General features: G+C 40.0%; 1 protein-coding gene across 1 annotated transcript; it reads left to right on the top strand.

Annotated features, from left to right (window-relative positions):
• The first annotated feature begins 297 nt into the window (after positions 1-297).
• On the top strand, positions 298-27,167 carry LOC5514141 (nonsense-mediated mRNA decay factor SMG5). Its single transcript, XM_001634324.3, has 19 exons — positions 298-516; positions 3,259-3,357; positions 4,294-4,417; positions 4,719-4,950; positions 5,938-6,027; positions 6,568-6,646; positions 7,064-7,183; positions 8,473-8,532; positions 8,813-9,078; positions 9,480-10,073; positions 10,751-10,975; positions 12,226-12,404; positions 13,104-13,160; positions 13,493-13,573; positions 13,914-13,955; positions 15,097-15,250; positions 15,955-16,045; positions 16,314-16,391; positions 24,327-27,167. Exons 1-19 carry the CDS (start codon positions 434-436, stop codon positions 24,565-24,567), a joined length of 2,895 nt encoding a protein of 964 aa, XP_001634374.2. The 5' UTR covers positions 298-433; the 3' UTR covers positions 24,568-27,167.
• Positions 27,168-27,692: the final 525 nt, after the last annotated feature.

The following is a 27,692-nucleotide window of genomic DNA, read 5'->3' as shown; positions in this document are numbered from 1 at the left end:
TATAAAATTATAGGTATCCCTAGTTATAGGGATCTCTGTCATTATCTTTCGATTTCGGAGTATTCTAGGCCATGATTCTAGGCCGGTCTAAAAAGTCATCAGTCCTCCAGATTTCAAACTAACCTCGAATTTTCCGTGGAGGCCTAGCGACGGCTGGAAATAGAGCCTAATGCACATAAAGCATACGCGTGCCTTATAAAAAAAACTGGTCTCCAACTTACCTACCACCCACCCCTCCCCTTCCTTTACCCAGGACCCCATACTTAGTAGATAACCGAGCGCGCCTGGGTTCTAGTTCGCCATTTCCCAATAACATGGCTGCCGAAAGAGAAGTGGAGTTTGTTTCGCTGCTTCGTAGTTGTCGTGGATTTCGACCGGTTTTTCTCCCGAAAAAATCCCTCTCTGTGGCCTAACATGAGGGAGTATTCTCATTATGAGAAAAGCACCAATTCGAGGGGATATCTACGCGAAAAACCGAGATAAGGATGGCAACACATCGGTTACTCGTTTATACAGGTTAGTGGGTTTTATATTCATGAAGAAAGTCGTTTGAGGAAACTCACTGCGGGAATTCTTTATTCCTTCTAACCCTTAAGCAGGGCGAAGAGCTCCCACATATCTTGGGTTCTGATTGCCTTTTTCCTAAGCTACTCTGAACTCGAGCGAAGCCCTAAACTCAAGAGAGAATAAGGTTTAGTGTGATACCATAATAATAATACTCGTATTCAGTTATTTTGACGTGAATTCTTTAAAGCAAATTAATAACTGAAGATAACTACTATTTCGTTATTCGTAGACAAAAAATACCTGAGGTGTTAATATTTATTTCCAGTATAATAAGATGGATATTAACTACTTAAAGTTAATTATTATGTTCTTTTTAATTTTTTTTAATTTTAATTTTAATTTTTTATTTTTCGTGACATCGACCATAACTAAAAGGTCATTTACATATTTCTTAAAAAGACTGGCTCTAATAAATACAGAAAATTCCTAGAATTTTTTTTTAAATCTCTACCTGTATATCCAACTTGCTCTAGCCTACTAGCTGGGTTAGTTGGAAATGTTTTGTTTTCGAATAATATGTGACCTCTCATGCAAAAACCTATCTTAGAGTTTTCTGTGTTTTGGCCAAACTCACGCTTGCGTTGCGGAACGCTAACGAAAAGCGTCACAGAAGGCACATGCCCCAACCCGTGTTTGCTAGCGGAACGAAATGGCCCTAAGGTCAGTTTTCCCACGAGTCTTCACATATTAAGAATTCTGTGGGGTGAGCAAATTGAGACATTTAAAATTGAGCATTTTATGCTTTAGCCCTCCTTATAAAAAACGGATTGCAAATAAATGCAGTAAGAACTAGATCTGAAATGCTGTGTAACCTAGTGGCAAAACAACAACAAAAACAACATGAGCGCATATGAGCAGCATATTGACATACAGTATCAGCCCTCTCAGAATAATTGTTAGATATTACATGGTTGCTCACGGATGTGAATTTGGAGTTCGATATTGATATTTTTTTGAACGAGTGATAGATAATATCGGAACAGAAAGATAAAATTGTATGTATCTACAAGAAACCTTGTAATGTTAAGTTTATTATATAAAATCTTTCGGATGTCTATGAAAATACTGAAAGCTTGTTGGTTAAACACTTGTGTTCGTACACTAGAGAAAAAGCGTTCAGGCTAGGAACGAAAAATATTGTTTGGAGGATTATGCACAACGCTTTTACAATATTCAGAATGATATCAGGTTTCTATGAGAAAGACCTCCGATTTTTAAGATTGTTTGTCCAAAGGCAATATCGTTCTTCCGAGGGACAAGATCGTTCTCCTTGTTTTTAAAATCATCCATCACCGAGGTTAACACTTGAATGCAAGAACGATTTTCAAGATCGTTCATTTGAAGAAATGATCGGCTTCACGAAGACAACAAGTTCTTTCCGGGATTTGAAAAATGTTTATCAGTGCGTTTATTGCGATGATTGTTATGGCAAATTAAAGCTCAGATATTGATGCGCGAGTTAAATAGCAAGCGCAAAGCTGTCAAAGTATAGTTATGGTCGCCATTAACAATTTGTTGTTTAATTTGAAAAGACAAGAAAAGATCAAGAGCCGACTCGTATTTTTAATTTGCATACGGCTCAAACAAATCGATTGTCAAACTTTACGGATCGAGACTATCCTAATGTCAATAGAAAGCTGAGATATATAGGACTCTTTTTAGAGAGGTCTGTTTGATGCACAATTTTATTCACCGTTAACATGTTGTAGACTCGCTTTCTTAGTTTGCATATGGTAAATATCAAGGACATTCTTCCAAACTTCAAGAGCGTTCTTCCATACTTCTAGTGACGATCTTCTGAAATCGTTAGAATGCTCTCATGAACTTCAAGAAAACGATTTTCCGAATTTAAGAGTCTGATCTTCCGAACATTACGAATTTTAGAAAACAATCTTCATAACTTTAGATAGTTTTTTTTTAATTTGATAAGGGAACGAACTTCCGAACTTCCGAAGATCGTTTATGAATGATATAACGAGCAACATCGTTCCCTCATTATAACAAGATTGTTCCCTTGTTATATAAGAAGTGATCGTTCATCCTCCAGATTTGCCCAAAAACGTTTTTCGCTAGTGTACGTTTTCCCTTGCCGGGTCACATATGATATCAACACTGATGCCAGTGGCAATATGAGTTTAATACAGTCTCACAGTTTTATTTTGCCAATATTTTTGTAGAGTAACATTTTAAAATTGAGTAGGTACGGAATTCACCTAGTATCACACTCTAGATATCATAAGATCACAGAAGCCTGTACGCTGAACATCGACTAACCCTGAGCTTGAGTTGCCTGAACCTACAGGCACACTTCTGCTTTAAAGAGTCTCTTTCCGGGGGCCTTTTTTCAGCCCAGCAAACGTTTTTGACAAGGGCTCTTTAAAATACATACTAAGCACGTCCTCAACACCACCTGGCAAGATGAGATTACATACCAAGATCACCTTAAGGACTTAAAATATGTTTTTTAGCTGGTTGTCAATTGGGTAGCAACTCCGTGCACATGGCCATATATTTTCTATTACATAGTTTTTTTTTCTTTTCTTCTATATGTCTATGTCATGTTCAATGTGTGTAAGTACCGGCACACTTAATTTGCCCTGTTGTGTGTTCTGCACCTTTGATGGAAGCAAATAGATAAATAAACATTGATTGCTTAATAATTTTTAATTTTTCTAAAATTTAATCACACAGATCCTCCATCCAGCTTTCACAGCGGCTGGACCTTATTCTTAAATCAGCAACAAACTGGGAAGAAATTTTCCAGGCAGAGACAATTATTATCAGACAAAGGTGAGGAGAGACAGCTAAAAGATTTATCATGTTTGGAGTATATTGTATTTGCCTTATCCTTTAAAGCTTGTCTTTGTTGTTGTTGTTGTTGTTATTATTTGTACAGTATAGCGATGCAGTATACTGTACTATATAGTGTTATACAATAACATTTACCAAGCACTTCACATTTCAAATTGTACAATTACATATTAAGACTGGCCCAGCCCAATGTGTACCTGATACTTAAATACTCAAACTGTGGGCAGAGAAACAGAAAGATACTCTCCATGTCTTGACCCAGAATCAAACCTGCTTGATTCCGATGCTTGACTCTGATGCAGAGGTAAACACATTGACCCCTCAAAAGGCCTGTACCGGCTTTGGGAAGTACCCACAACCCAAAAAATTCATAAATGCAAAATAAACACAACAAGATGAAGATACTCAGGCATCAGTCTAAGGGATAAATGGTCTTGAAGATATGCATCCAACCAAGGTGTTGGCAACTACTCTTAAGCCAAATAATAGCACAGGTTCTTTTTGACAAATTTCAAATCGAACAAGGAAAGAAAAGCAGAATCACCCCTCTCAATAAAACGCTCAAAATACCACACAAGGGAGAGAGATCAGCAAATACAGCTCAAGACAGCTGACTAGTTGCAGCCGGGCTGTATAAAACTCAGAATAGGGGGGAGGTATCTGTTTTCAGTCTGTAGCCAGGAGTCAATGGGTTAAGGGGCCCCATAGGCTGACATGCTAACACACAGGCCACCGGTGATTCCTAAACAAATTATTTATCATAATAAGAGGGATGACTAGTAGGTAATACTAATCTTGTTGTTCTCTGCATAAATGTGTGTGCGCCAGGTTAGTTATATGTGTATCGGTAGAGAACTATTTCTTTTTCATCTAACAGATGAATTGGTCTGACCTAATAGAGCTATTTATCTTCAGGCTTAGAAGCAACTGTGAAAGTCTGATTTTCAATCACCCCAAAGAGTATGGCAGAAAAGCAGAGGAGCTTCTTTGGAGAAAAGTGTTCTATGATGTCATTCAGTGGTTGCGACAGCATCGCAAAGTAAGCTTTATTTGAGTGCATTAAGAACAGCAAAGAATCCCGCGTAATTTTGAGTTTTTTTTCGCGTAATTCCAGAAGCCCTGCCAAAAGCTAATTAATTTGGGTAATAACGTAGCTTAAGTAGGGTAGGGTAATGGGGGGCATACAGTATACTGTATGTGTAATAAAGCACATAGGAAGTAACTTGAGGCTGATCTAAGAGCTTAGGGAATGACTGAAAAATACAAATACAAGTATAAAATACTATTGACTGCCCAAGAGGGTACAACTAAGGGTTTCACTATATTTGTCTATTTTCCAGGTGTCACCAAATGATGAGCACCTTGAAAGCTCCTGTAGGTCTCACTTAATATCTGCCTCTGGCTACTACTACCATTTGTTGATTCAGCTACAAAGCCTCTATGGCACCAACCTAAAGGGTGTGGTCTCTTGGACGGCACAAGGGCTGCACACTGCCAGTGGGATTGATGCAGAGGTTGCCGACTGGGCTTTGAGGGCGTGTCAGAGATGTCTGTTGTACATGGGCGACTTAGGTATGTGGGAATTTAATGCTATGTAGAATTTCATACAGTACTTCTCATCTCTTTTGAAGCAACAAAATGTGGTATCAAATATTGCTCAAAAGGAATGACTGCAACCTATGCTATTTACTGGAGGAAGCTTGGAAGGAAGGGCTTCATGTCCCTCAAGTGGTACTACTACAATGTCATTTGTTTATTTAGGCAACAAAGCCACAAATCCTGTGCTTAAAGCCCCATTGGCAACCAAAGCGATTTTTGTTGTTTAGAAATAACGCAATTGTCTTGCGAGCGATTTGATTGGACGACTATAATACGCATAATTATTCAATACCATCACTCGAGGTGCATGTTCCATCTTGTTTTCGCCGGTGAAGAAAGCCACAGTATTAAGGACAAGAACATAACCTAAAGAAGAAACGACCAAGCAATGCGTGCTTCAGGATAAGGATTATTGACAAATAAAGATTGATGTCATCAGGAAAGATGATAATTGCACGCAATAACTCAAACTCGAAACTATTCTTTGTTTTATCACTGATAAGTACTATACCTGTAATTAAAACTCTAGGTTAATAACCATGAAGCGAGAAGTCCAGGAGAATATATGCCAAACTCGAGATGGCTCGAGATGCTTTCCGCTTTCCGCTTTCATATGACATCTCATAAATACCAGCATATAGATAAATCTTAGAATTATTTGCCAGGTATTGTTGTAAAACGATAAAGTAATAACTATTTAAAACTTTGAGCCACATTTTGACGATTTTAACATGATTTTAACAAGGATAGAAGTGGTTTCTTAAAAGTTTGAAACAACTTGTAGACTTTCTATTTTAGCACAGCGCTGAAATAGAGCCTGGATCTGATGTGAGCTTGGTTGCTTATGGGCCTTTAAGTAAAGCCCTGAAAAATATGATGTACTGTTTCAAACAAATGTCACCCCACAGTACAGGCCCCTGAATTATATACTATCCTATTCCTCGCTATGGTCTTTCCCAGCTCGCTACCAGCAAGAGTTTGAAGGGGAGAAGAGCATCAAGTTAGCAGAGAGGTTTTACTGTGAGGCCCTCCATCTCAATCCACAGCTTGGTAGGGAGTTTGTACTTAAAGCCGCATTGTCACCAGTTTACTTCCGGAGGTCCGACGGAAACCTCAACCGTTAAAAGACAAAAGAATCTATTAAAATCTAATATATTAAACAGGCCATACGCTTTAAATTATCAATCACATCCTCAAAGAAACTTCCAATAAACACAATGCTTTCAATATTTCGAAATATTTTTCACGTTTTCCATTAAAATCATCGGAGATTGTTACGTAATCGACCGGAAGTAAACTGGTGACAATGCGGCTTTAATGCCTCAAACAAGCTTTGCAAATTCCAACCACGACACTTCTCCACTGTTTTACCTTTTTAGCAAATGAAATATGATGGAATCCCTAGATTATAACAGGACAACTCTGACTCTGGAAAGATTAAGTGGGTGGCTATCTTATGAGGGTCTACTGCGAAGGTTCTGCTGAATGTTACATACACATGCTACAGAGACATTACCTTTTGTGTTTCTCCCAAACTATTCCAAACTGCCCAAGAGTTGTTGAAACGTTGTGTTTATAATTTATTTTCAGGCATGCCTCATAACCAGCTTGGGACCTTACTGGTCAGCCAGTCATGTGGGGCGGAGGGCGTGTACCATTACCTACGATGGTAAGAAGTCCTTAGTGTTATGCAGGGCTGGGTCCAGGATACAGTATATCAGAGCGGGTGTGGACTCCGCCCAAAAAGAGGGGAGAGGCAGCAATATATAGAGAACATATGGCAGGACTGAAATTCCTCTGTTATTGTTGTACTATACTTTATGCTTTCTGGATAAGATGTACTGTAACATGATACGAAAGATAACACTCTGAATCCCCTATTATGTTGTTTAATGACCATAACAACATGATTGGTAAAGCCATTTAGATTAAGCAGCTGTTGATAGTACAAAAAGATGTGTTAACCAGAACAATCTTTGCACATCAGAAGGGCATGTGCAGAATTCAGTTCTATGATTTCTGATTGCTGCATCTTCCTTCTTCCCTCTTTCCTCATCTTCTTGCATTTCACTTTGTCCTGGCGCAGTCTTATAGCGAAGGAAAGTTTTGAAGGAACTGAAGGTAATCTGGTAAGGCTCTTTGAGAAGAACAGAGTGCTGGTGATGGGCATGAAAGAGTTGCCACTCACAGCCTCCACTACAGAGAGGTACTGTAAAAACCTACTTGTTCCCCCACCCATATAATATTCAGGGCTTCTGGAATTACGCGCTTGTGCGGAAGCGCATAATTTGGCTTCCTCCTCAGAATCCACAAATTTCCACGGAATCCCACGTAATTTGGCTAAATTTTGAAAGACAAAACATTTAAGTGCACAGCTGATGTGTTCTTTTAGGGTTCTTACCTCTATTTCTCGTAAAAAAAGACAGATATTCTACGCAAGAGTGCGATATTTTGAACTGAATTTCAAAAACAAATAAAATGACTAGGCATTCTTTGCTAAACCGCGAAGGCCTAGGACTAATAATAAAATACCTTTTTTAATTAGCTGGTGGCTAGGAGCCAATGAAAACTCTCCTAAGATATTTTCGAAATTTTGAAATTTTTCAAAATTTTGATTTTTAAAGAAAAATGTATTGCAAATCCCGCATAATTTAGCACGTAATGATTGATTTTCAGCGTAATTTAGCACGTAATTTAGCAAAGAATCCTGCATAATTTTGAGTTTTTTCAGCGTAATTCCAGAAGCCCGGAATATTTGCAACTATAAGTTGACATATCATGTAAAGAACTAAAAAAAAATGTACCTGTTGTGGCAACTCTGAGTGGGTCACGACCTCCGGCTTAATATCGTCATCCAAAAAATCAAGGAATTTACAAGCGCTAATGTAGAGGAGAAATTGAGCTTACTTTTAACACTGGTCCTCTTATTTGGGAAGCAAAGTACAACTTAACCTGTCCCACCAATTGGAGGGGGGGGGTCCCTCCCCCCATCTACAGCACTGCACTCACTTTGGTCTGCACAGCTGAATCTGAATTCCTGCATGTCTGCAGTAAGCAGATCCCTAACACCCTATTTTAGATTTTCAAGGTGATGACAAAGTGCCACTGCCACTAGTGACCATTAGCCTGCTAGTAGGTGTTTGTTGGTGTTTCCGCCCCCTCCCCTAGCTTTTGTCTTTTGCTCTCGCATCCAGCTCGTGCGTGGGCAAAAATCCAAGATGGCACCCAAAACACGGGAAAGCTGGATTTTCAATGCGAAAACACCAACAAACACCTACTAGTAAGTTACGGTGACCATGGGCCTGGCTAACAAACCTTATCTGGCTTTGGTCCCTGGGAGCAAGTCCATGTGACAATGCCCTGCTTGTCTAGTTTTTTATAATAAATTGAAGTCAATCTGTCTTTGTAGGAGACACTAAGAAAGGTTGGGGAGGGGGATTTATTGCCATAAATGTGCGTCTGTAGCAAAGTAATAAATGATGAACTACCTTCTAGGGTTACTCGCTTCCTGGTCTACTTTGTGTACCTCCAAGACGTCCTTTACGGCCATGAAAGGTATGTTAACTTGAAGTCCGTCTGTAAATTGCTGTTGCAGGCACTGTGATGCCTTAAAGCTGCAACAATATTGGTTGATATTCCACTTTGTTTTATTTAATAAGGTGTGTTTGTTCCAACTTCAATATTTACCTTTCTGCCCTATTTTTTAATTGGTGAAATGGTGAAATGATATTCAACTAGTTTTAAAAGTTTTTGAATACTGTAAATTTCCTCACCATGCTATTGAAACAGCCATAATATGCTCTTATTGGAGGTGTTTTTTCACGTTTTTTCACAGCTCTCCCAAAGTGACAGGAGATGAAATAGGCCAACTTTGCCAGTCAGTTCTCCAAGACCTCATATTTGCATTAGCAAGCGAAAACCAGGCCCCCCCTGACAGTAGTCCTCAAGGGGCATCCAGCCCCACCCTGGCCAATGGTATCCCTGACATAATTAGTGGCAAGGAGAGTGCTAAAGGCCAGGGGGAAGCACAACTGACAAGTGGACTGATGGTAAAGCTGGCTGCTGTGGTGATTATGGCTGTCACAAGACTCAGGATGTTTGGTAAGCTACATATGTAGGGTTGTACTAAGGAAATGTGGGAATATGCTGTAACTTGGCTGGATCAAGGGCTTTGCTCTAATGGTACCTCTTAGTGCTTGACCCAGCACGTATGTATGCTGTTGTATCACCCAGCCACCTATTCCAGCAAAACAGTTGTAACTACTGTATAACTGTGCTTCTCGTTTACCAAAAAGACAACAACACTGAACTGGGTAAAACTGCTAGCCTGGTGCTGATGTGTTTCATACTTCACATACTAAACAATCACATGGCTTCTGCAGACCAGGTTTCAGCCATTTATATGTTACTCATGAACCACTGTGGGTTGTGACAGGGATTTCCCAGTGCAATCTTATTTGAAATAATGTATACCATAACATGCATTGTACTCCTTTCCACAGCTCCAGGGTCATCTGACGCACTGGTAGGCACTGCCTTTAGCCTTGCCTTCCTTTCACAACTCTTGCAGCACTGCATCACAAAACTGGAGCAGCCCACTGACACTAAACCTACAAGCAATACTACCAAACAGCTCAGTAATGGCTTGGCAATGAAGCTTGACCAAGACGAGCACAATGAGAAACTTACCAAGACACGCAAGCTGAAGAAAATCATCAAGACAAGGCGCAGACGCCGCAAACACCTAGACACCAGCAGTAGCCATGACAGCTATCCTGGGAGCAACAGTGAAGGGGAGGGGACGATCAGCGGGGAAGACGATAGCGACCTTAGTGAAGGAGGGGTGGTGGACCTCGAGGATGCATCTGAGGATAGTGATGATGTCTATGTCGAGAGTGATTCAGAGGAGGAGGGCACCGAGCAGAGTGCTGAGCCGGTGACAATTTTCTCCCAGGGGGTGTGTAATGGACATGATCATAAGGATGCGCTTGGTGAGGCAGGGAAACTGCTGACCCAACAGATTATGAGGCAGAATGGTCTGGTGTCAGGGAAGATGGCAAAAGGGGATGGTAGTGACGTGTCTGATGTGGAGACAGGTAATCAGGTCTACTGGGGGATGGGGAAAACATTTGTTTTATGCCAGGCCCTTTAATCTTAGAAATGTCCCCTTTAAAGAAGTTCAAAGAAATTCTTATGAGCATTTTTTTCTTAGAAAAATTGAATTTAGGATTTCTTACAGGTTCTGCGGAAGGGGAGGGGCAGAATGGGCGCCAGCCCCCTGCCCCCCCCACTTTTCTGAGCAAATGGTTCTTTATATATGAACATTTTTATAAACAAACCGGTTTCAAGCAGTACATATGCAACCTTCGACAAATTTGTTGAACAGTTTCAAATCCCGTGCATACAAACCTATTCCCTGCGTTCTTATAGCGCTTAAGGATTTGTAACCACCAGACGCCCCTCCCCCATGAAACCACCAGCACCCCTTTCCTTGAAACCACTACCCACCCCTCCCCCAACTCCCCTCCCCTCCCACTTATGGGACCACTCCGCCGCCCCTGTCTTAGAAATGAATATTTATCAGGGCATTCATTAACTTTCAGAGTAGGAGGTGGAGATTGATAAGAAGGGTGTGGAAGTTATTTTATCTTTTTAGTTCAAATAAAACTTAAGTCGACATTTAAAAAAGTCGACATTTAAAAGCGTTTCCGCCGGCCGCCGGGACCAAATGGAAGCCTTGTTTATGGATATATGATGTTTTTGCTATGTGCAGAGTCATCAAGCTCTTCCTGGGGGCGTATTGAGGACCTGGAAGAGCTTTCTGTCGTCAGGCGTCTGTTCAGTGCACGTCTCCTCCCTGCTGTGAAGGTGATGGCAGACTGGCTCCGCACGAACCCTGACATCATATCTACATGTGTCGAGAGCTCCACTTCTCTGTGGTCAAAGATGGCTTCTTTGCTGAACCTTCTCCCATCTGATGAGAATCTCGCCAGCACAGGTACTCAAAACAAGTCTCTGTCACCTACCATTACCTAATTCTAGAAAAACACCAATTGAAAGTATCCATTTCCATAGGCTCATTTGGAGAAGCTATCCAATATTTTCCTATGAATCTGGTAAACTAAGCATGGTTGAGGCATCTGCCCCTCAATGAAAATATAGCACACAAGGACATGACGGAAAAACATGACATGACGCTTCAAATAAGCCCATTTCACATCGAATAAGGCGGAGAATTTCGCTGAGTACTTAGTAACTTATAGCAAACAAAATATCAAGTGCGACTTTTTTTAAATTGATGCGACTTTTTGTAGTGTCATTGAAATTTGAGCTTTTTGTCCCTGAGCTAATACAAAGGGCAATGATGATCAAGGAAAAGTTATCTTAAAAAGCCAAAATCTGGTTATGTGCACTTCGGTCTCACATTATTTTTGTTTTAAAAATCAGTCCGTAATACAAGGAACCTATAGCCACTGAAGAAATTGTGTCTTCTCTCTCTATCTGGAATTGCAAATATTCCAGGTTTATCCGTCATGTCGGGTCACAGTGAATGATAAAAGATTATTTGGAATTTAAAATTTGAGCTGTCCTATAGACTGGACAAGATCCAGGCAGCAAGTCATCTAGTTATTTAATTAATGAAGTACGTTGGTAAGTTAGTCACTTTATTCTTAGTTAGTTCCTTAATGTGTTTGGTAGGTAATCCAATGGCTTTTAGCTATGTAGTTAGTAAGTAAATTTTAGATAGGTAATATTAAACTCATATGAGTCAGTAAGGGGGTGTGTATTACATGACCACATAAGCTATTCTGTAATTTCTATTGTGTTTAAAAAAATGCATTACTATTATTGTTATTGTCATTGTCATCATCAACGCCATTACCATCATCATCGTTGTTATCAGGGGTTCCATTAAGTTTCAGAGTAGACGGTGGAAATTGATAAGTAGGGGGTGGAAGTTATTGGTTTAAATAAATTAATCAAAATTTATAAAACATTAATAAAACATGAATCAAAATTTTTAAAAAAAGTAGCAGGCGCTTGGAAAATAGTAGCAGGCGGTTCCGCCGGGCCTAAATGAAACCCCTGGTTATTATTGTTATAGTAATAAAAGAAGTGGCTATGCTCATCTTTTTTTTATAAAGTTATGAAGTATTATAAAGTAAGACTTTTATTGAGTAATGAAGAAACCCCAAACAAATTCACAGTTTTTAAATTCAAATTTTTCAAATTTTAAATTTTTTTCAGCTAATGGTCGTAGCTACCTATGGAGGCAAGTGGTATGCAGACCGACAGACGCGACATGGCATCAGACGCTCTCCCTCCCAGAGGATGTGTGTGTGATGGGCATGGCCCCCCTGCATGATGCGCATATCGGGGTTGGCATGACCTGGAGTAGACCTGCCAGGGAGGGGAGGTGCCTTGAGGTATGTTGCAAGCATAGATTAATACCCATATTAGAAAGGTACATACAGCATTTGTATCATAGATTTTGGATTTTAAGGTAGCTATTGCTTTAAGTCACAAAGTTTAATTGTGTTTGCATTGCAGGAGTAAGATTATACCTCGCTCCCTGGCGAGGCATTATAAGCAGGGCTTCTGGAATTATGCGCTTGTGAGGAAGCGCGTAATTTGGCTTTCTCCGTGTAATCCGCGTAAACCACAAATTTCCGCGTAATCCCGCGTAATTTGGCTAAATTTTGAAAGACAAAACATTCAAGTGCACAGCTGATGTGTTCTTTTAGGGTTCTTACCTCTATTTCTCGTGAAAAAAAAAAAGAGATATTCTTCTTAACAATGCGATATTCCGAACTGAATTTCGAAAACAAATAAAATGACTTGGCGTTCTTTGCTAAACCGCGAAGGCCTAGGACTAATAATAAAATACCGTTTTAATTGGCTGGTGGCTAGAAGCCAATGAAAACTCGCCTAAGATATTTTAGCGCAAAAAGTTAACCTTTTCAAGTTTGGGCGTAACAGTTGATATTTCGTGTAATTTAGCGCGTAATTTAGCAAAGAATCCCGCGTAATTTTGAGTTCCCCCCCCCCACCCATCCTTCCTTCCCCTTCAGCCCTCCTTTTCAAGGTTTATCTCGTTAATTTCATGACTGCCTATTCCTACACAGGCTATCATACGGACACAGTGCCTGAAGAGTTTTGGCCTCCTACTTTCACGCAATGAGGTATGTCAAATCATCCTGAATCTAACTTTTGTTACTTTTTTTTTCATGATCTACAAATTTGTCCCGTTAGTGTCACACATAAACTTTAGTAGATATCATGTAACTAAACAAAATATGCCGCAGAGATTTCATTAGGCCCTGGCGGTCGGTGGAAGTGCCAGCTATTTTCCACCGAGCGCCGGCCTCTCGACTTATGTTTTATTTGAACAGATAAAATGACTTCAACCCCATACTTATCAATCTACACCGCCTACTCTGAAAGTTAATGAAAGCCCTGAATGCCCCTAGCATACATGTCCTAGCATATCTAATATATCCCTCGCTTACCCCAGGCGCTGAACACATTCATGTGGGACGAGAGCAACCAGCAATTTGTGGGACCGCACCAACTAATGGAGCACAACAAAGTCAAGGTATCTTAGACTTGAACCACGTGATAAAAAAAGCAAAGGGCAGTGAAGGAGGTATGGAACCGCACTGTTACAAGTGTAATATATAAATTTAGGCACTGCCTAAAGTGTATTAAATTGTCATAAAAAAGACAACAGGCTTTTTAATGGACACCAACAACTTTAATGGGCAATCTGTACTGATAGCATTGCAGCATTCAGAGCCGAAACATTAAGAAAATATTGGGAGAGCACAGCCACACCCCTACTGGTCATTTCCTTATAATTTTTGCACCCATTGCACCAAGTGCCCCACCCCCTGATACGGCCCTAATATTAAGTTCAACCTTGCGTTGTTTATTAGAGGAGCAAGGTGATGAAGGCGATGGCGCACCAGAGGATGAAGGTGGGTGTTCTGATCCCCTAGAGCCCAGTTTCCATGCAGTCTGACCGTTTGTATCTACAGTTGAACCTGGATCTTACCAGCCTAGTCCCAGGCGTTCTTACCGGGTTTCCTGTGCTCGGAGATGAACCGTGAGGTTTCCTGTGACGTCACAACTCTTATCATCCACAGGAAACCCAACCACGGGTAACCCGATAAGAACGCCTGGGACTGGGCTGGGATTTTACGATGTGCCTCGTAAGAAAGAAATTGTATCGTAAAATCAAGGTATCTTTGCAAAGAGGTCCTCGATTTTACGATATAAAGGAAAATAAAAAAGGCCAAAAAATAAATTTACTGTACTGTACGTGTGTGGTGTCTTGAGTTTTTTTCTCTAAGTTGTTAGACAGAATCAGTAACATCGTTGTATCGAGGTCGAAATTGCGCTTGGGAGAACAGATTTATATCGTAAAATCGAGAATATTAGTGTAACCAATATCGTAATATCGAGGTAATTTCTTATGAAATTCACTGTATTTCCGCCCGGAGATAGGAACGCCATCGTAAAATCAAGGTTATCGTAAAATCCAGTATCGTAAAATCAAAAGTGTTCACGCGACTGGGACTCACGTCAAACAAACATTGAGTTGTCGGATTTGTGTCATCAGTCGTCCTGGCGAGCATTGGTTGTCCAGGTCATGTGATTTTTTTCTAGAGACAGCTAGGACTAAGTTTGGGAACCTGGCTTAATTTTCTCGTCTAGACCAAACGATGAGGCTTTGCTTTGGTTGATTGCAATTGTAGTGCAGAAGAAGTTTCTCGAATAGTTGAGAAACATTTTTGTGTCGCGCTCTACAAAATTTGTCGCGCACTACATGTTTTGGTGATGGCTAAACTAGGAAACATTTAGGAGACATGTCGCACGCTACATGTCGCGCACGACATGTCGGTAGTTTAGCCAAGCCTTTAGAAATAGATTGCGATGATTGCTGTGTCATGTTGATGGTGATGATGACCACGATGGTAATGACAATCATAAAGCCAGTGAATATTATGATAATAGTGGTGGCGAGTATTCATGATGATGGTATAATAAGATCACAATAACCAAAGTATTGACGGTGATGCTGTTGATGACAATGATGATGATGTTCCTTCCATTCAGTCCGAGGTGTCCAAGCTAGAGAAGACCCTAAAGTGTACGTCCAAAGGCTCGACGGCCTACTTGGTCCCTGACGCACCCGCGTTGTGCTCTCAGTTACATCTGATTCGACGTCTTGTCACCATGGAGAAATTCCTCCTGATTATACCAACACAGGGTAAGGCCACAAAAAGAGACTCATTTCTGTCACAGCGTAATGTCACACAATATGCCACACCAGCGTGCACGCAAAATCTGGGATACGACACCTTTTCACCGCGAATAAGTTCCTTATAATCACACAACGGGACTCGTTGTCATGTCACGCAATGTACCATTAAATCGTGACACTGTGTGACGCAAATTCTCCTGGTGGTTTATGTAGCCAAGGCTGTGATTTATGTATCTTTTGGGCAAATGTCATGTAATAATGATCCCATGCCAAAATAATAGTAAGGAAGAAAATAAGGCCATCCATACTTGTAATGCGAGCATGTCACGCAAAAGGCTATGCAATGATGCACGAACATGCTCTGCTAAAAAAAATTGCACAGAATTTTCTCATATGTGCCATTTGAACAATCTGCATCCCAGTGATTCTTTGTTGAGTAGCTCCCACTATGTTGGTATGGTTGTTGAGTAGCTCCTACTATGTTGGTATGGTTGTTGAGTAGCTCCTACTATGTTGGTATGGTTGTTGAGTAGCTCCCACTATGTTGGTATGGTTGTTGAGTAGCTCCTACTATGTTGGTATGGTTGTTGAGTAGCTCCTACTATGTTGGTATGGTTGTTGAGTAGCTCCTACTATGTTGGTATGGTTGTTGAGTAGCTCCTACTATGTAGTCTGAAAGAATTCTTTTGAAAACCTCTTTTTTTCCATAGTCATCGCAGCGCTTGACGAGTTGAAAAAGTATGACAACGGTGCCCGCGAAACTATCAAGTACCTCGAGGCAGAGTTCAAACGTGGAAACAGGTGAGAGTCATCAAGGAACACTTAGAATGGGTAGGTGGGCGAAAAATAAATAAAAGAAACAGGCGGACCGTTAAACTGACCGATGAACGGATGAACATGAAGACGGACAATAAACTATCAGACGGACGGACTGACAGATAAACGGACAGATGAAAAGATGAACATGCAGACGGACAAAACACTATCAGACGGATGGACTGACAGGCGGACAGACTGAGACCTGACGGATCCCCTTGTGGTTATATCTAAGTGTGTTTGTGACCTGTAGGTGGATTCGCGCGCAGAAGGACAGCGAGTCTGTAGAACACGAGGGCAAGAAAGCTCGTTACGAGGATGTGTCCGTGTGGTATGTATGTCTTAAGTAGATGATAAACTCCGTATTGTGTGTGCGCTGTGCACGTTTATATTTGATCACGTCTGAAGTATATGGTAAACTCCGTATTCATAGCCATACCAGGCCTCTAAATAGGGACCTTAAGCAACGACGACTGGAACGTGGACGACGACGGCAAAAAACAATGGGATTTGATTCCATAGTAGCACGTGGAAATGCGTTCTGTCTGTTTTCCATAAAACCGCGACGTGAAAACTCCAACTTTCACGGTCAATTAAGGACGCGGACGTTTGCCGTGAAAACTCCTCTAACCACGTTCGCTACTGTAGAAATAATGTCCTTAGTTCATGTTTATCTATCTCTGCCTATAATGTTTCGCTAATTCCATTGCAATTAAATATTATAATTGATCGCCAAGCGCGAACCCATCTTTTTCAATCTCGTTGTCCTAGCCGTCGCCGTCGTGCTTGCTTAAGGTAATATTGGGGGGGGGGGGGGGGGGGTTGAAGGCACGTGCCCCCCGTGCCCCACCCCCTGCTTCGGCCCTTGCTTTGTATGTACAGCATGTACCTTTATGAGAAACAAGAACCGTACAGTGTTGTTGTAATTTTTCACTCAGGCAAATAGACTTATTTCAATATGCGCACACGCTCCTTTGAATGTTATATTCCAGTTTTTTTAATGTTCCTTCATTCTACTGAAAATCTCTCCGGTATTCTTATGAACTTAAAAAAAATCTTAAAGATTATTCAAAAACGCCTTCCCAAACATTTTCTAAAAAAAAGACACTTGACAACCACGTGAATGACACGTGATCGCACGCGACAGCTGATAAATGGTTTCCAGCAAAACATGTGACAATCAGCCAATGGCGTTTATTCGTCGAATATCTTCTAAACGAGGGTAAACAATAAATAATCGATTACCTTTATTATGTTTTTTATTGTCTTTTCTATTTGCATCCCTCATTCCAAATAAATTTTTGCATGCTCGCTCAACCAAATAATTTTATTTTGTCACACATTATTTTCGCATATATTTTCAAGCGTCTTTAATACTAATAATCGCACGTTCTATTTTGTGTGAACCGTTATATAAACTTTCCCTGCTATAGCCTTAATTAACCCATGGCTGCCTCAATGTCTCATACCACCAATTAATGCCCTTCTAATGGAAGCGAAGTCTAACCATCCAATGCACAGCCTTGGGTGATACCGAACACATCAGCTGCTCTTACTACACTCTAATGAGCCAAAGTGAAAGAGTTTCGTATCGCGTAGCTCCAGACAATCTGCACTCTCGCTGCTTTCGTACTTAGAAGCAAGCGAGAATGAGATTAGGCTCAGTTGATGATCGCTTCCGCAGGGGTTTCTGTTAAATGAGGGCTCCTTGTTTTTCGCTGCGCCGCTAGTACTTAATACACACAATAGTGCGCAATTAAATTCCTACTATCGAAAAATGAGATAATTTGTTTGAAACATCATGTCTTTGGAGTTTGTTTTGTATTTTTTTCGCATTGCGCGGCTATCACTTGTATCCTCGAAAGCGCGCAATTAAACTCTTACTATCGCAAAATTAGGGTAGCTATCTATGCATCATTTTGTTTTTTAAATCTATCTGTTCTCGTTATCTATTTAGAGCCTTGCTTTGTCTATTTTTTTTCGTATTGCGCGGCTTTGACTTATGTATTCCAAAGCGCGCAATTAAACTCTTTCTATCGCAAAATAAGGGGGGCTTTCTATGAATCATTTTGTTTTATACATCTTTCTGTTTTCGTCTCTTTGAGCCTTGCTTTGTCATTTTTTTTTCGTATTGCGCGGTAAGCACTTGTTATTAAACTCTTGTTATTGAAGACTAAGGATAGTTTACTATGAGGTAATTTGTTTTTTCCATTTGCAGACACCCTTTGTTTCCTTACCAATTTGAACCCGAAATAATTTAAATTTTGAACGCTAGATAATTTACATTAGCAAAATATCAATTGGGGTTATTGTAGATAGACCGATTTTATCGCAGTCTAACGACCTGACCGATCAACCGACATCACTCCTTATTTCTAGCAATGTCGATATTTTGCGATTTTATGATGACCGATCTAACAACTTCTTCCGATTGTACGATGACCGATCTGACGATATTTCCGATTTTACGATGACCCATCAATATTCGCGATTTTACTATTTTTCCTTGTAAAGAAAACAAAACATTTAGAAAAAAGTATAGAAAGTCAAAAGTGTTTCCTTTATTATTATTATTGTCCTTTATTATTATTTCCTTTATTATTATTATTAATATTATTGTTGTTAATTTTTGTTCTTTTTATTAAGAAAGTAGAGTATTTCCTGCTATATTAAAGATCATCACAAGATGACTATAAAATATTTATATTCATATATGATATGAATCTCGGCGAAACTTGATATATGGCTGATAACTTATTTTCAAATAACTGGTAATTATTTTGTTGTTTTGTTACTTTGGTTATTTGTTATTGTTTTTTTTCTTTTTTGTGGCTTTCCTTTTTTGTAACGGCTTTGTTTTCTTGTTGCTATTGTACTGTAAAATAACTGGTGTTATGTTCAAAGTAGCACTGCCGTCGATTTGCAATTTACTGGTGGTCGCATTTACGGTAATATGGCCACTCACTGGTCGAGGACGCGCGCAATAGCCCTTATAAATAAAATGATTGTACTCTCACACAAAGGACCACAGACACTGCTCGTATACACCTATTTCAATTAAGTTTGACAATAAGAAAATGGAAAGTGATGAATGCCACACACACCACTGGTTAGGGAAATCCAAGTGTGAATAGTTCGTCATTTTGACACAAGCCCGGCATAACGACATGGCAATAACGACATAAGGGAAAAAAATGTTTTTTCTTTTATGTCATTATTGTCATGTCGTTATGCCGGGCTTAAAAGAGTGCACGCGCCTATGTTGTTCTGTCGTTATGTCACTAGTGTGCACTAGGCATAAGTTATGTTTGTAGCGAGGCCCTTGTAATGAATGAACGAATTTTTAATACAAGAAAACATTATTATTGGCCAAACCTTTTTCGATTTTTCATTCTCTTATATAGTCAAACTTTATTGAAAAAGGTGTATTTTTACGAATACTATTATTCTGTGTATATTTTTAATACGAACTTTACAGTGACATGCTGATACGCCGGCACAAAGGGTCGCAGAAACTGCATAATTAATTTTTTCTTTTGCAATGACAAAAAATTAATAAGAAAATATGATTACTCTAGGAGGTTATATTAACCAAAGATTGGTCTGTTGTATATTATTTGCGTAAGAACGGTTTAACAGTGAGCTGACAAAAGACGCTAATAATAAATGAGTATATATTCGAATGAACAATTTAACTCGTTTAGGCGTTTTTAATATAGCTGACAAAGACCGCTGCAAAGGACTCTGGAAATATCTCTGTTAGCCTTGAGACCCGCGAGTATTTGCCTGAAGTCTGAATTCAAGCTCGATTTCCAGCTCGTTGCATTGAGCCCGCAGTACGTGCTCCCATCAACGGCTGGATAACTGGTCTGGTCGTTTGTCCTGCGATTGGAATATCAGCCAATCAGAAAAGCGCCTGGATAGCTCTCATGCAGATGACCGCTAACCATTAGAAAGGCTCAAGTAAAAAGCTTGAAGTCTTCAATCCAAAATCCGATGGATTAGCAGTATTAAAATGTTTCCGATAGAGATGTTTTTTGTAATCTATGTCAATAGCTTTGAATTATCTTTTACACGGAACGGGTGTGTTTATCCTACAGGCTTCGGAGAACCGTTCGGGTTGAAAAAAATATTCTATGTACATGTTGTCGCGCCAGAGAGTGATCGCTACAGGGCCCGCGGAGCGGGCGTGATCTTGGTATTGCCAACTCTTTGGCCATAACTGACCGCGGAGCCGCGGCGGCCGGAGGCCGTCGCCGCGAAGGGCCTACGGCCCGAGCCCCAGTAGGGGGGTTCGGGGGGGTTCTCCCCCCGAGAAAATTTCGAAAAATGGCACTGATTTCCGCTTAACTCGAGCACTTTCTGAGGGTTCTAGCGAATCTCGCCGATTTCTGGTATTGCTCGGGCAATACCGGTTCCGCGGTCCCTGCGCTAACATCCGTTGGTACTTATTTTTCTACTTTGCACATTTTAGCGAGCTATGTTTGGCTTTGAAATGCTGATTTTGCACCTCCTCGTGTATTCGAGTGTTTCTGGGTGTTTTTTAGCTCGAATAGATGCAAATAAGTTGCATAATACCGGATGTGACGTCACGGACAAGCGTGCGTGACCATTGTTCCAGCTGTTAGTGGGGCCGATGAGGCCTAGCGACCGCTGGAAATCGAGCCTAGCTGAAATCTGCATGCGTCAATCTGAATGCGCAATATATGATGTTTCCCCTTTAACGGCTCTGCTATGTTAGTTTCGTTCATACAATCTCTTTTCTAGTAGCCCTTCCCATTGTATTTTATAACATATATGATGCCCATTTTATTAAAAAAAAACCCTTATCAGCCACACCTCAACTATTGCTTAAATTCAGTTTTACAAGTCTAACCTCTCGAAATAGCCATCTAGAAAACGCTTTATTGACTTTATTCCAATAATTCGTTGGGGGTCTTATTACCGCAATACCGCACAAACTTTTCAAAAACATCGCATACCGCACAGAAGGACGAAATTTTGAAGAGCACGCGCAACATCAAGTTAACACCGCAACCCCGCAACCCCGCAATATTTTTATTTTTTTTTTACCGCAATACTGCCGTTTTAAAAGCTTAATCTCGCTTTTCGCAGTGTTTGAAATACTGCATCACCGCTTGTTCTTTGTTCTTTTACCGCAATCTCGTACAAAAAAGGACCAATACCGCAATACCGCAAAACACAACGCCCCCCCCCCCCCCCCTCCGAATAGAAGTTTAATAAAAACTATCGCAAATGCTTTCCAAAGTCATTCGATGGAAATAGACACATTTTCAGTAGGAGGACTAAATGAAACACACAAGAGATTACTTGTGTCTCAACCAAGTTTTGAAATTGAACACGTTTTTATTATTTAATCACGTAGTTTTACCACTTTGATTTTGAGAGTTGTTTTTTAACGCCGCAAGCAAATAGATAGTTATAAAAACTGTGTGGAACGAACGGAAAAGTCTCCTGACGAGAAGATCTTAGGATGCCGACACCGTGACTGGTTTGTTTTTATGGTTTTCTTTGGAAGCTACCTGCCGCTCCGCTAATAAATACAACATCCTGTGATTCATATTTCCTTTTGTCCTTTCCAACCACACATTTTGACAAAATTCAAACAAAATAAAGCGCCACAATAGAGCTCTTGCTGATTTTTAAAGTCTAGTTTTCACGCCAATTTATCTGTGCGACGCGCGCTACCGTACCCACAATGATTGACATAAATTCGACCAGCCAGTCGACGTGGCAAAAAGTTTTAAGAGCGCACGAGAACGGATTCCGGAAGACAAAATCCCTCTGGTTACAAAGCTCATCTAATTGGCTTACATTGTCTTTGGGGCAAGAAAGCGCGCATACCCCTATATTGATTCCCTTTCCATTGATTATATAAAGTGGCCATTTTTGTCATTCGTTTTTTGCCATTTTTTTTTTTTCGAACACCGACATCGGCGTATGTAATAAGGAGGTAATTTGAGTTTACAAATGTTTTTCATTTTTTCTTGATTAAATGCGTTTTTCTTTTTTCTCGGTATGTGAACGCAAATCACAAAGAGATTCAAACAACAAAACAGAAAGCAAAACAATTACTGGTCGTGTGGACCAGACACAACCTTGGTGTGACAAAAAAAAAATAAAGACAAGCAGTAGAATAACTAGGTGGTATGACAAAAAGAATAAAGACAAGCTGTAGAATAACTAGATGGTATGACAAGAAAGAATAAAGACAAGCTGTAGAATAACTAGATGGTATGACAAAAAGAATTAAGGACAAGCAGTAAAATAACTAGGTGGTATGACAAACAGAATGAAGACAAGCTTTAGAATTACTGACAAAAAGAATAAAGGCAAGCAGTAGAATAACTAGGTGGTATGACAAAAAGAATAAAGACAAGCTGTAGAATAACTAGATGGTATGACAAAAAGAATTAAGGACAAGCAGTAAAATAACTAGGTGGTATGACAAACAGAATGAAGACAAGCTTTAGAATTACTGACAAAAAGAATAAAGGCAAGCAGTAGAATAACTAGGTGGTATGACAAAAAGAATAAAGACAAGCTGTGCAATAACTGGTGGTATGACAAAAAGAATAAAGACAAGCTGTAGAATAACTAGATGGTATGACAAAAAGAATAAAGACAAGCAGTAGAATAACTAGGTGGTATGACAAAAAGAATGAAGACAAGCTTTAGAATTACTGACAAAAAGAATAAAGACAAGCAGTAGAATAACTAGGTGGTATGACAAAAAGAATGAAGACAAGCTGTAGAATTACTAGGTGGTATGACAAAAAGTGACAAAATTGGCAATTATTTAAAAGAATAAAGACAAGCTGTAGAATATAGGTGGTTTGCCTAGGCGTGGTGGAATCAGTAAACAGCTGAATTTCGTAATCCGATAAGATGGTGATGATTTATAAGTTTTATTTCCAAATTCTTAAATGCGGTGGTGGTTACTAAAAATAGCCAGATTCGGAATCGACATGGCGCGCGGGTAATACCAAAGTGCCCTCTCTTATTTTATGCTCTCTTGAAATTATCTATACCTAGTAAATAACAATTTAAAGAAAAAAAGACAAAACTCAATAAAAGTTTACATTTTTTGGAATAAAAATCAAACATGGTTTAGGTTATTATTGACCTGCAAGAAAACCTAGGAGAGTTGGATTGCACAAAGCTCATTAGATCAATACTGTACACAATCAAGGAGTCAATTTCCAAAGGAATTGCAAAATTTTCGTAACTCGGAGTTTCAGTGTGAGCACGCTGCGAGAATGGAGCTCACTGAAAGCGAAGAAGAGCGACTTATTTTTATTAAGCCAAATATCTTATTTCAAAAACTTAAATGTCGACGACAATGAACAAGCGAAACGAGTGAGTAGACGCCTCAAATAGCCACACCACAGTCTGCTGGTGGAATAATTTTCACACCACAGTTTGCTGGTGGAATAATTTTCTAAAATTGCACATATAATTTTGGCTGAACTTATTGTTGAATTTCGAAGGGTTACGAAAGCAAATTTTGCTGCCATGACAATTAAATCGACACACTGTTGATATTCAATCGTTCTTTTTATCACATTGTAAATCTGCGGCGAAAAAGTGGTGTTTTTCTTTCTCATTTCTACTCAAGGTTTAATATGATTCATTAGTATTCACGGTTAATATCTAGTTTTTAACCTTCTCCTCATTAGTATTCTAGTCATTAAATTCATCCATTTTTAATGAGTTCGTATTAAACCCCACTTTTTCCCTGCTGATACATCAAACCCTCCCCGTTCTTTAATATTGTAAATTATTCATAGGTATTTTTATTAGTGAAATAAATGACTTGCAAGAACAATGGAAAAGGTGTCATATAAAAAAAAAGGATGTCATTTTAAAAAGAAATGAAAAAAAAAAAAAGATCAAGAATAGGCTGTTTTAAGAGATAATTCTTCAGTTTGAATCCCGGGACTGCTGTGCTGCTCTTAATCTCATAGGCTAATCTGTCCTGAGACTTGGCGCGCAGAAACAGCTCTCAAGCCGTACGAATAGGCCATTCCAGCTATAGGCATGCGGCATATGGAAACTTACCTCAACTACCGTCATGCAGCGCGCGCTTGCATTCTAGTAGTTGAGGTACGTTTCTATGGTAATGCGCGTGCAAGCTTATAGCTGGGATGGCCTATGCGCCGGGCTGTTTAAGTAAAGACGGAGTATAATGATTATATTTCTATTTGTTCGACACCCTGACACGTGACTTGTGCCTTCTCGCCAGGCGCTTCAAACAAATCGTCAGCTGCTGCCGCCACCTCACCAACAAAACCGGAACAGGCCTGGTCACTCTCCTCACCGGAAGTGCCTCCTACGAGCCGCCTGCCAAGGGTCAGCGGAAGCGTTCCGCCACCGGTACCCAAGCCACCCCGGAGCTGGTAGAGTTCGCGAGGCATTGTGGTATCAATGTGGAGTCGCTGCGCGCGTTTTGTGCCAAGTACACGAGCACGCGGTCCGTGACCTGAGAGGGAGACTGGAGACGGATATGGACCCCAGGTCCAGGCAGAGATCAAGTAACACGTGGTGCCATGAGTTGCCATGGTAACCCAACCTCACCCGAGGAAACAGGTGTAAAGCACCTGTGAATGGTATAGAAACAACATGTAAGTTTTGGCGGGAACAGGGAGCACGAGGCCTTGTTAACTACGCCTTAGACAGCTTAGAACACCGATATACAGTGTACTTACTAACACCTAAAGCTTCCGACCACCGGGAAGCCTTGTATCACGTAGAGAAATGTTCAACAGATGTGCCGCCATGTTGAGGCGTTTGTGGGCTCCTTCGAGGGAGCTCGTTTGGAGATTTCAATGGCGTCAATCGCGCCGTGGTTCAAGGGCAAGAGTTGTCCTTTAGTTTTTAGGCCTTTCAAAAGCCATTGTAAGGGGTATTACGGACCCTGATTGTAGTTGAATTTTTATTTGTGAGTGGGATATGCACTCGATCGTCCTGTTCACAGAACAGTAACGAGTTATTCCCGAGTAGAATCGTGTCATGATCTAATAGCACCGAGTCATTCTCGAGTAGAATTGTGTTATGATCTCAATAGCACCGAGTTATTCCCGAGTAGAATCGTGTCATGACCTAATAGCACCGAGTCATTCCCAGTAGAAGCTTCTAACTGTCGAATAGCACCGAGTCATCTCTAATCGTAACGAATAGCCCCAGACCAGAATCGAGTCAAAACCGAATAGCATCGAGCCAGCCTCGAGTAGAATTGTCATAATAGAATAGAACTGAGAGTCACCCGAGCAAGCAAAAGTCGATTCAAAGGCGAGTTGCACCGAGTCAACCTCTATCACAATCCACAAGCGAATAGCACCGGGTCACTACTTCAGATCCAAGTCATAACCGAATAGCACCGAATCAACACCGAGTAGAATAGAGTCGACCGAATAGCATCGATCGAGCACAGAGTCACCCATGAGCAAAGGATTAGCACTAAGCCTTTCGGAACTATCGAAGAAGAACGATTTATTACCGAGAAGGGCCGAGAAACTCCGAAGTAATATCGAGTTATAACCGAATAGCGCCTAGCTGCTGGGTACTGATTTATAATTGTTTTAGTTAATCGCCTGAGCTAATAGGAATCCTTAAGGGTTATTTAACAGTATTCATGCTAGACTCGAAACGTTTCTAGAATTTGGAGACTATCTTGGATGACGTGAAACGTTAATTTGCTGTCGTACTTTGCGTGGTGTAATCTTTATTTTTTTTTCTTTTTAAGTCTTTGCGCCATTCCTTAGATATAAAGACAGCTTTTCTTTAAGCCACGGTGACTCTAAAACCTCGGGTTTAGTGAGATCTCAATATAAGCTAACAGACACAGTATACATAAAATAGCACAAGAAATTGCTTATATAAAAAAGGCGTCAATTAATTGAGTTGTTTGTGCTATACGAGAATTCCTTTGGAAGGTGGGGTAAAGAAGTGCAAAACAAATAAGTGAAGTGATAAATCCAGAGAGAGACTGACCACTCCCCATGCTTTCTAGCCTTGACATAGTGTGTCAGTAAACAGGCTTTCACCCCCAACAGCGTAACGTATGGCTTCTCCAGGCAGATACGTTGTTGCGTAGAGAAAATGCCGTTTTGATCATGGACTTCATAAGCAATGGCCCGCACCAAAGGCATGCAGATCGAGTAAGAAAACTACCGGTTTTATTGGCTTAATGAGGGAATTTTCTCTCTCTTTTTTTTGATTGTGTCTGTTTTATTATCTGCATGTTTTTTTCGTATTTGTAAGCTGGTCAATTAAGGTGATTTTAAGAAACTTTCATTTGTATTTGTAGTCTTTTTACTTTAAGCCAAACATGTAAACTCAGCTTGCAAAGGATCATTAAATGTAACCAGGATGTCGCAAAGTGTCATGAGTTTCACTAATCAGAGGATTATATTCTATACAACGAAATAATGTAACTTATTGTTGCTATTGATCATTAAGATTTATTCTCTTCCTTATAATTCGTTGGGTATTAAATACTTATAAACAATAAAATTTAAGAACATCTTTAAAACATATTCAGCCTTAAAATGACGTTCTTATAAAAAAAAGTGTAGTACTTTGAGATTTCTCAAAATTGGTAGAAATCAAAAATAAATGTCTGTGGGTCACAGTGGTTCTTTTATCCTATCTACTCACAGTACTCTGTTCTTGTGAGCAAAACTACGTCGTGTTTCAGTTGGTTATTCTGCACGACATCGATCTAGAATCTTTTTTAGGTTGATTTTCTAAGCTTAAAAAAGAGAACGTCATACTCAAATCTATTTCCGGGATCTAAAAGCTTTACACTCTTTTTTTTTATAAGAACGTCTAATTTTCAGTTGAGGCTGGGCTGTTCCTATTTTTCGAGCATTATAAGGCTGAAAATGTTCTTAACGATGTTCTTAAATTTTAGTGCTTATAAAATATGGTATTCAATGTACTATTAGGAGAACAAGTTACACAAATTATCAATAGCAATATAATACTTTAGGTTGTTAAATTAATGAACACAATTTAACACTTCATTTCAGAACACATAAGACTGAAAAACCTGGACGTTCTTATTAAAAGGTTCTATCTGTTATTTATTGTTTTGACAGAGTGAAAGGTATGGAAAGGTATATACATTTTGAATCGCTCACCATGTGCGACGAGTTTTCACCGCAAACTTATAAAAAAAATGATATTTTCCAAAATGATAAGATATTTCAATATTGAAATTAAAAAAAACTGTCAAGCAAGTGAAATCGGATTGCGGTCAGCCTAGCCTGCTTGCAGTAGTTTTAACCCGGTGTTTTTTTTTGTGTGTGTTTACCCATTACTTCCAGTGTTTGTGGGCGCCATCTTGGATTTTTGGCCGCGCGCTTTTTTCCGTCAACCTTTTCCCCAGGGTCTTCTGGGTAAATTTCAATATTGCGTCTTCACCGTCTTTGTCGACTAGACGCCATATTGAAAATTATCCAAAAGACCCTGGGAACGAGGTTGCCTTTTCGTCTCTCCCCCAGCTCGTGCGCGGCCAGAAAAAAAAACAAGATGGCGGCCACTACTCGGCGCATAAAACACCGGGTAAACGCCTGCAAGCAGGTTACGATCAACCGCTTTATTCGCA

This window comes from Nematostella vectensis, chromosome 5 (genome assembly GCF_932526225.1).
Source record: "Nematostella vectensis chromosome 5, jaNemVect1.1, whole genome shotgun sequence".
NCBI classification, from domain to species: domain Eukaryota; kingdom Metazoa; phylum Cnidaria; class Anthozoa; order Actiniaria; family Edwardsiidae; genus Nematostella; species Nematostella vectensis.
This window is presented reverse-complemented; position numbering and strand designations above follow the sequence as displayed.

Bases quoted from the DNA above. Each gene is read 5' to 3' on its own strand.
- LOC5514141 (XM_001634324.3), top strand. From the start codon at position 434: ATGAGAAAAGCACCAATTCGAGGGGATATCTACGCGAAAAACCGAGAT. The intron at 9,079-9,479 runs GTAAGCTACATA...TCCTTTCCACAG, and splicing joins CACAAGACTCAGGATGTTTG to CTCCAGGGTCATCTGACGCA. The intron at 10,074-10,750 runs GTAATCAGGTCT...TGCTATGTGCAG, and splicing joins CGTGTCTGATGTGGAGACAG to AGTCATCAAGCTCTTCCTGG.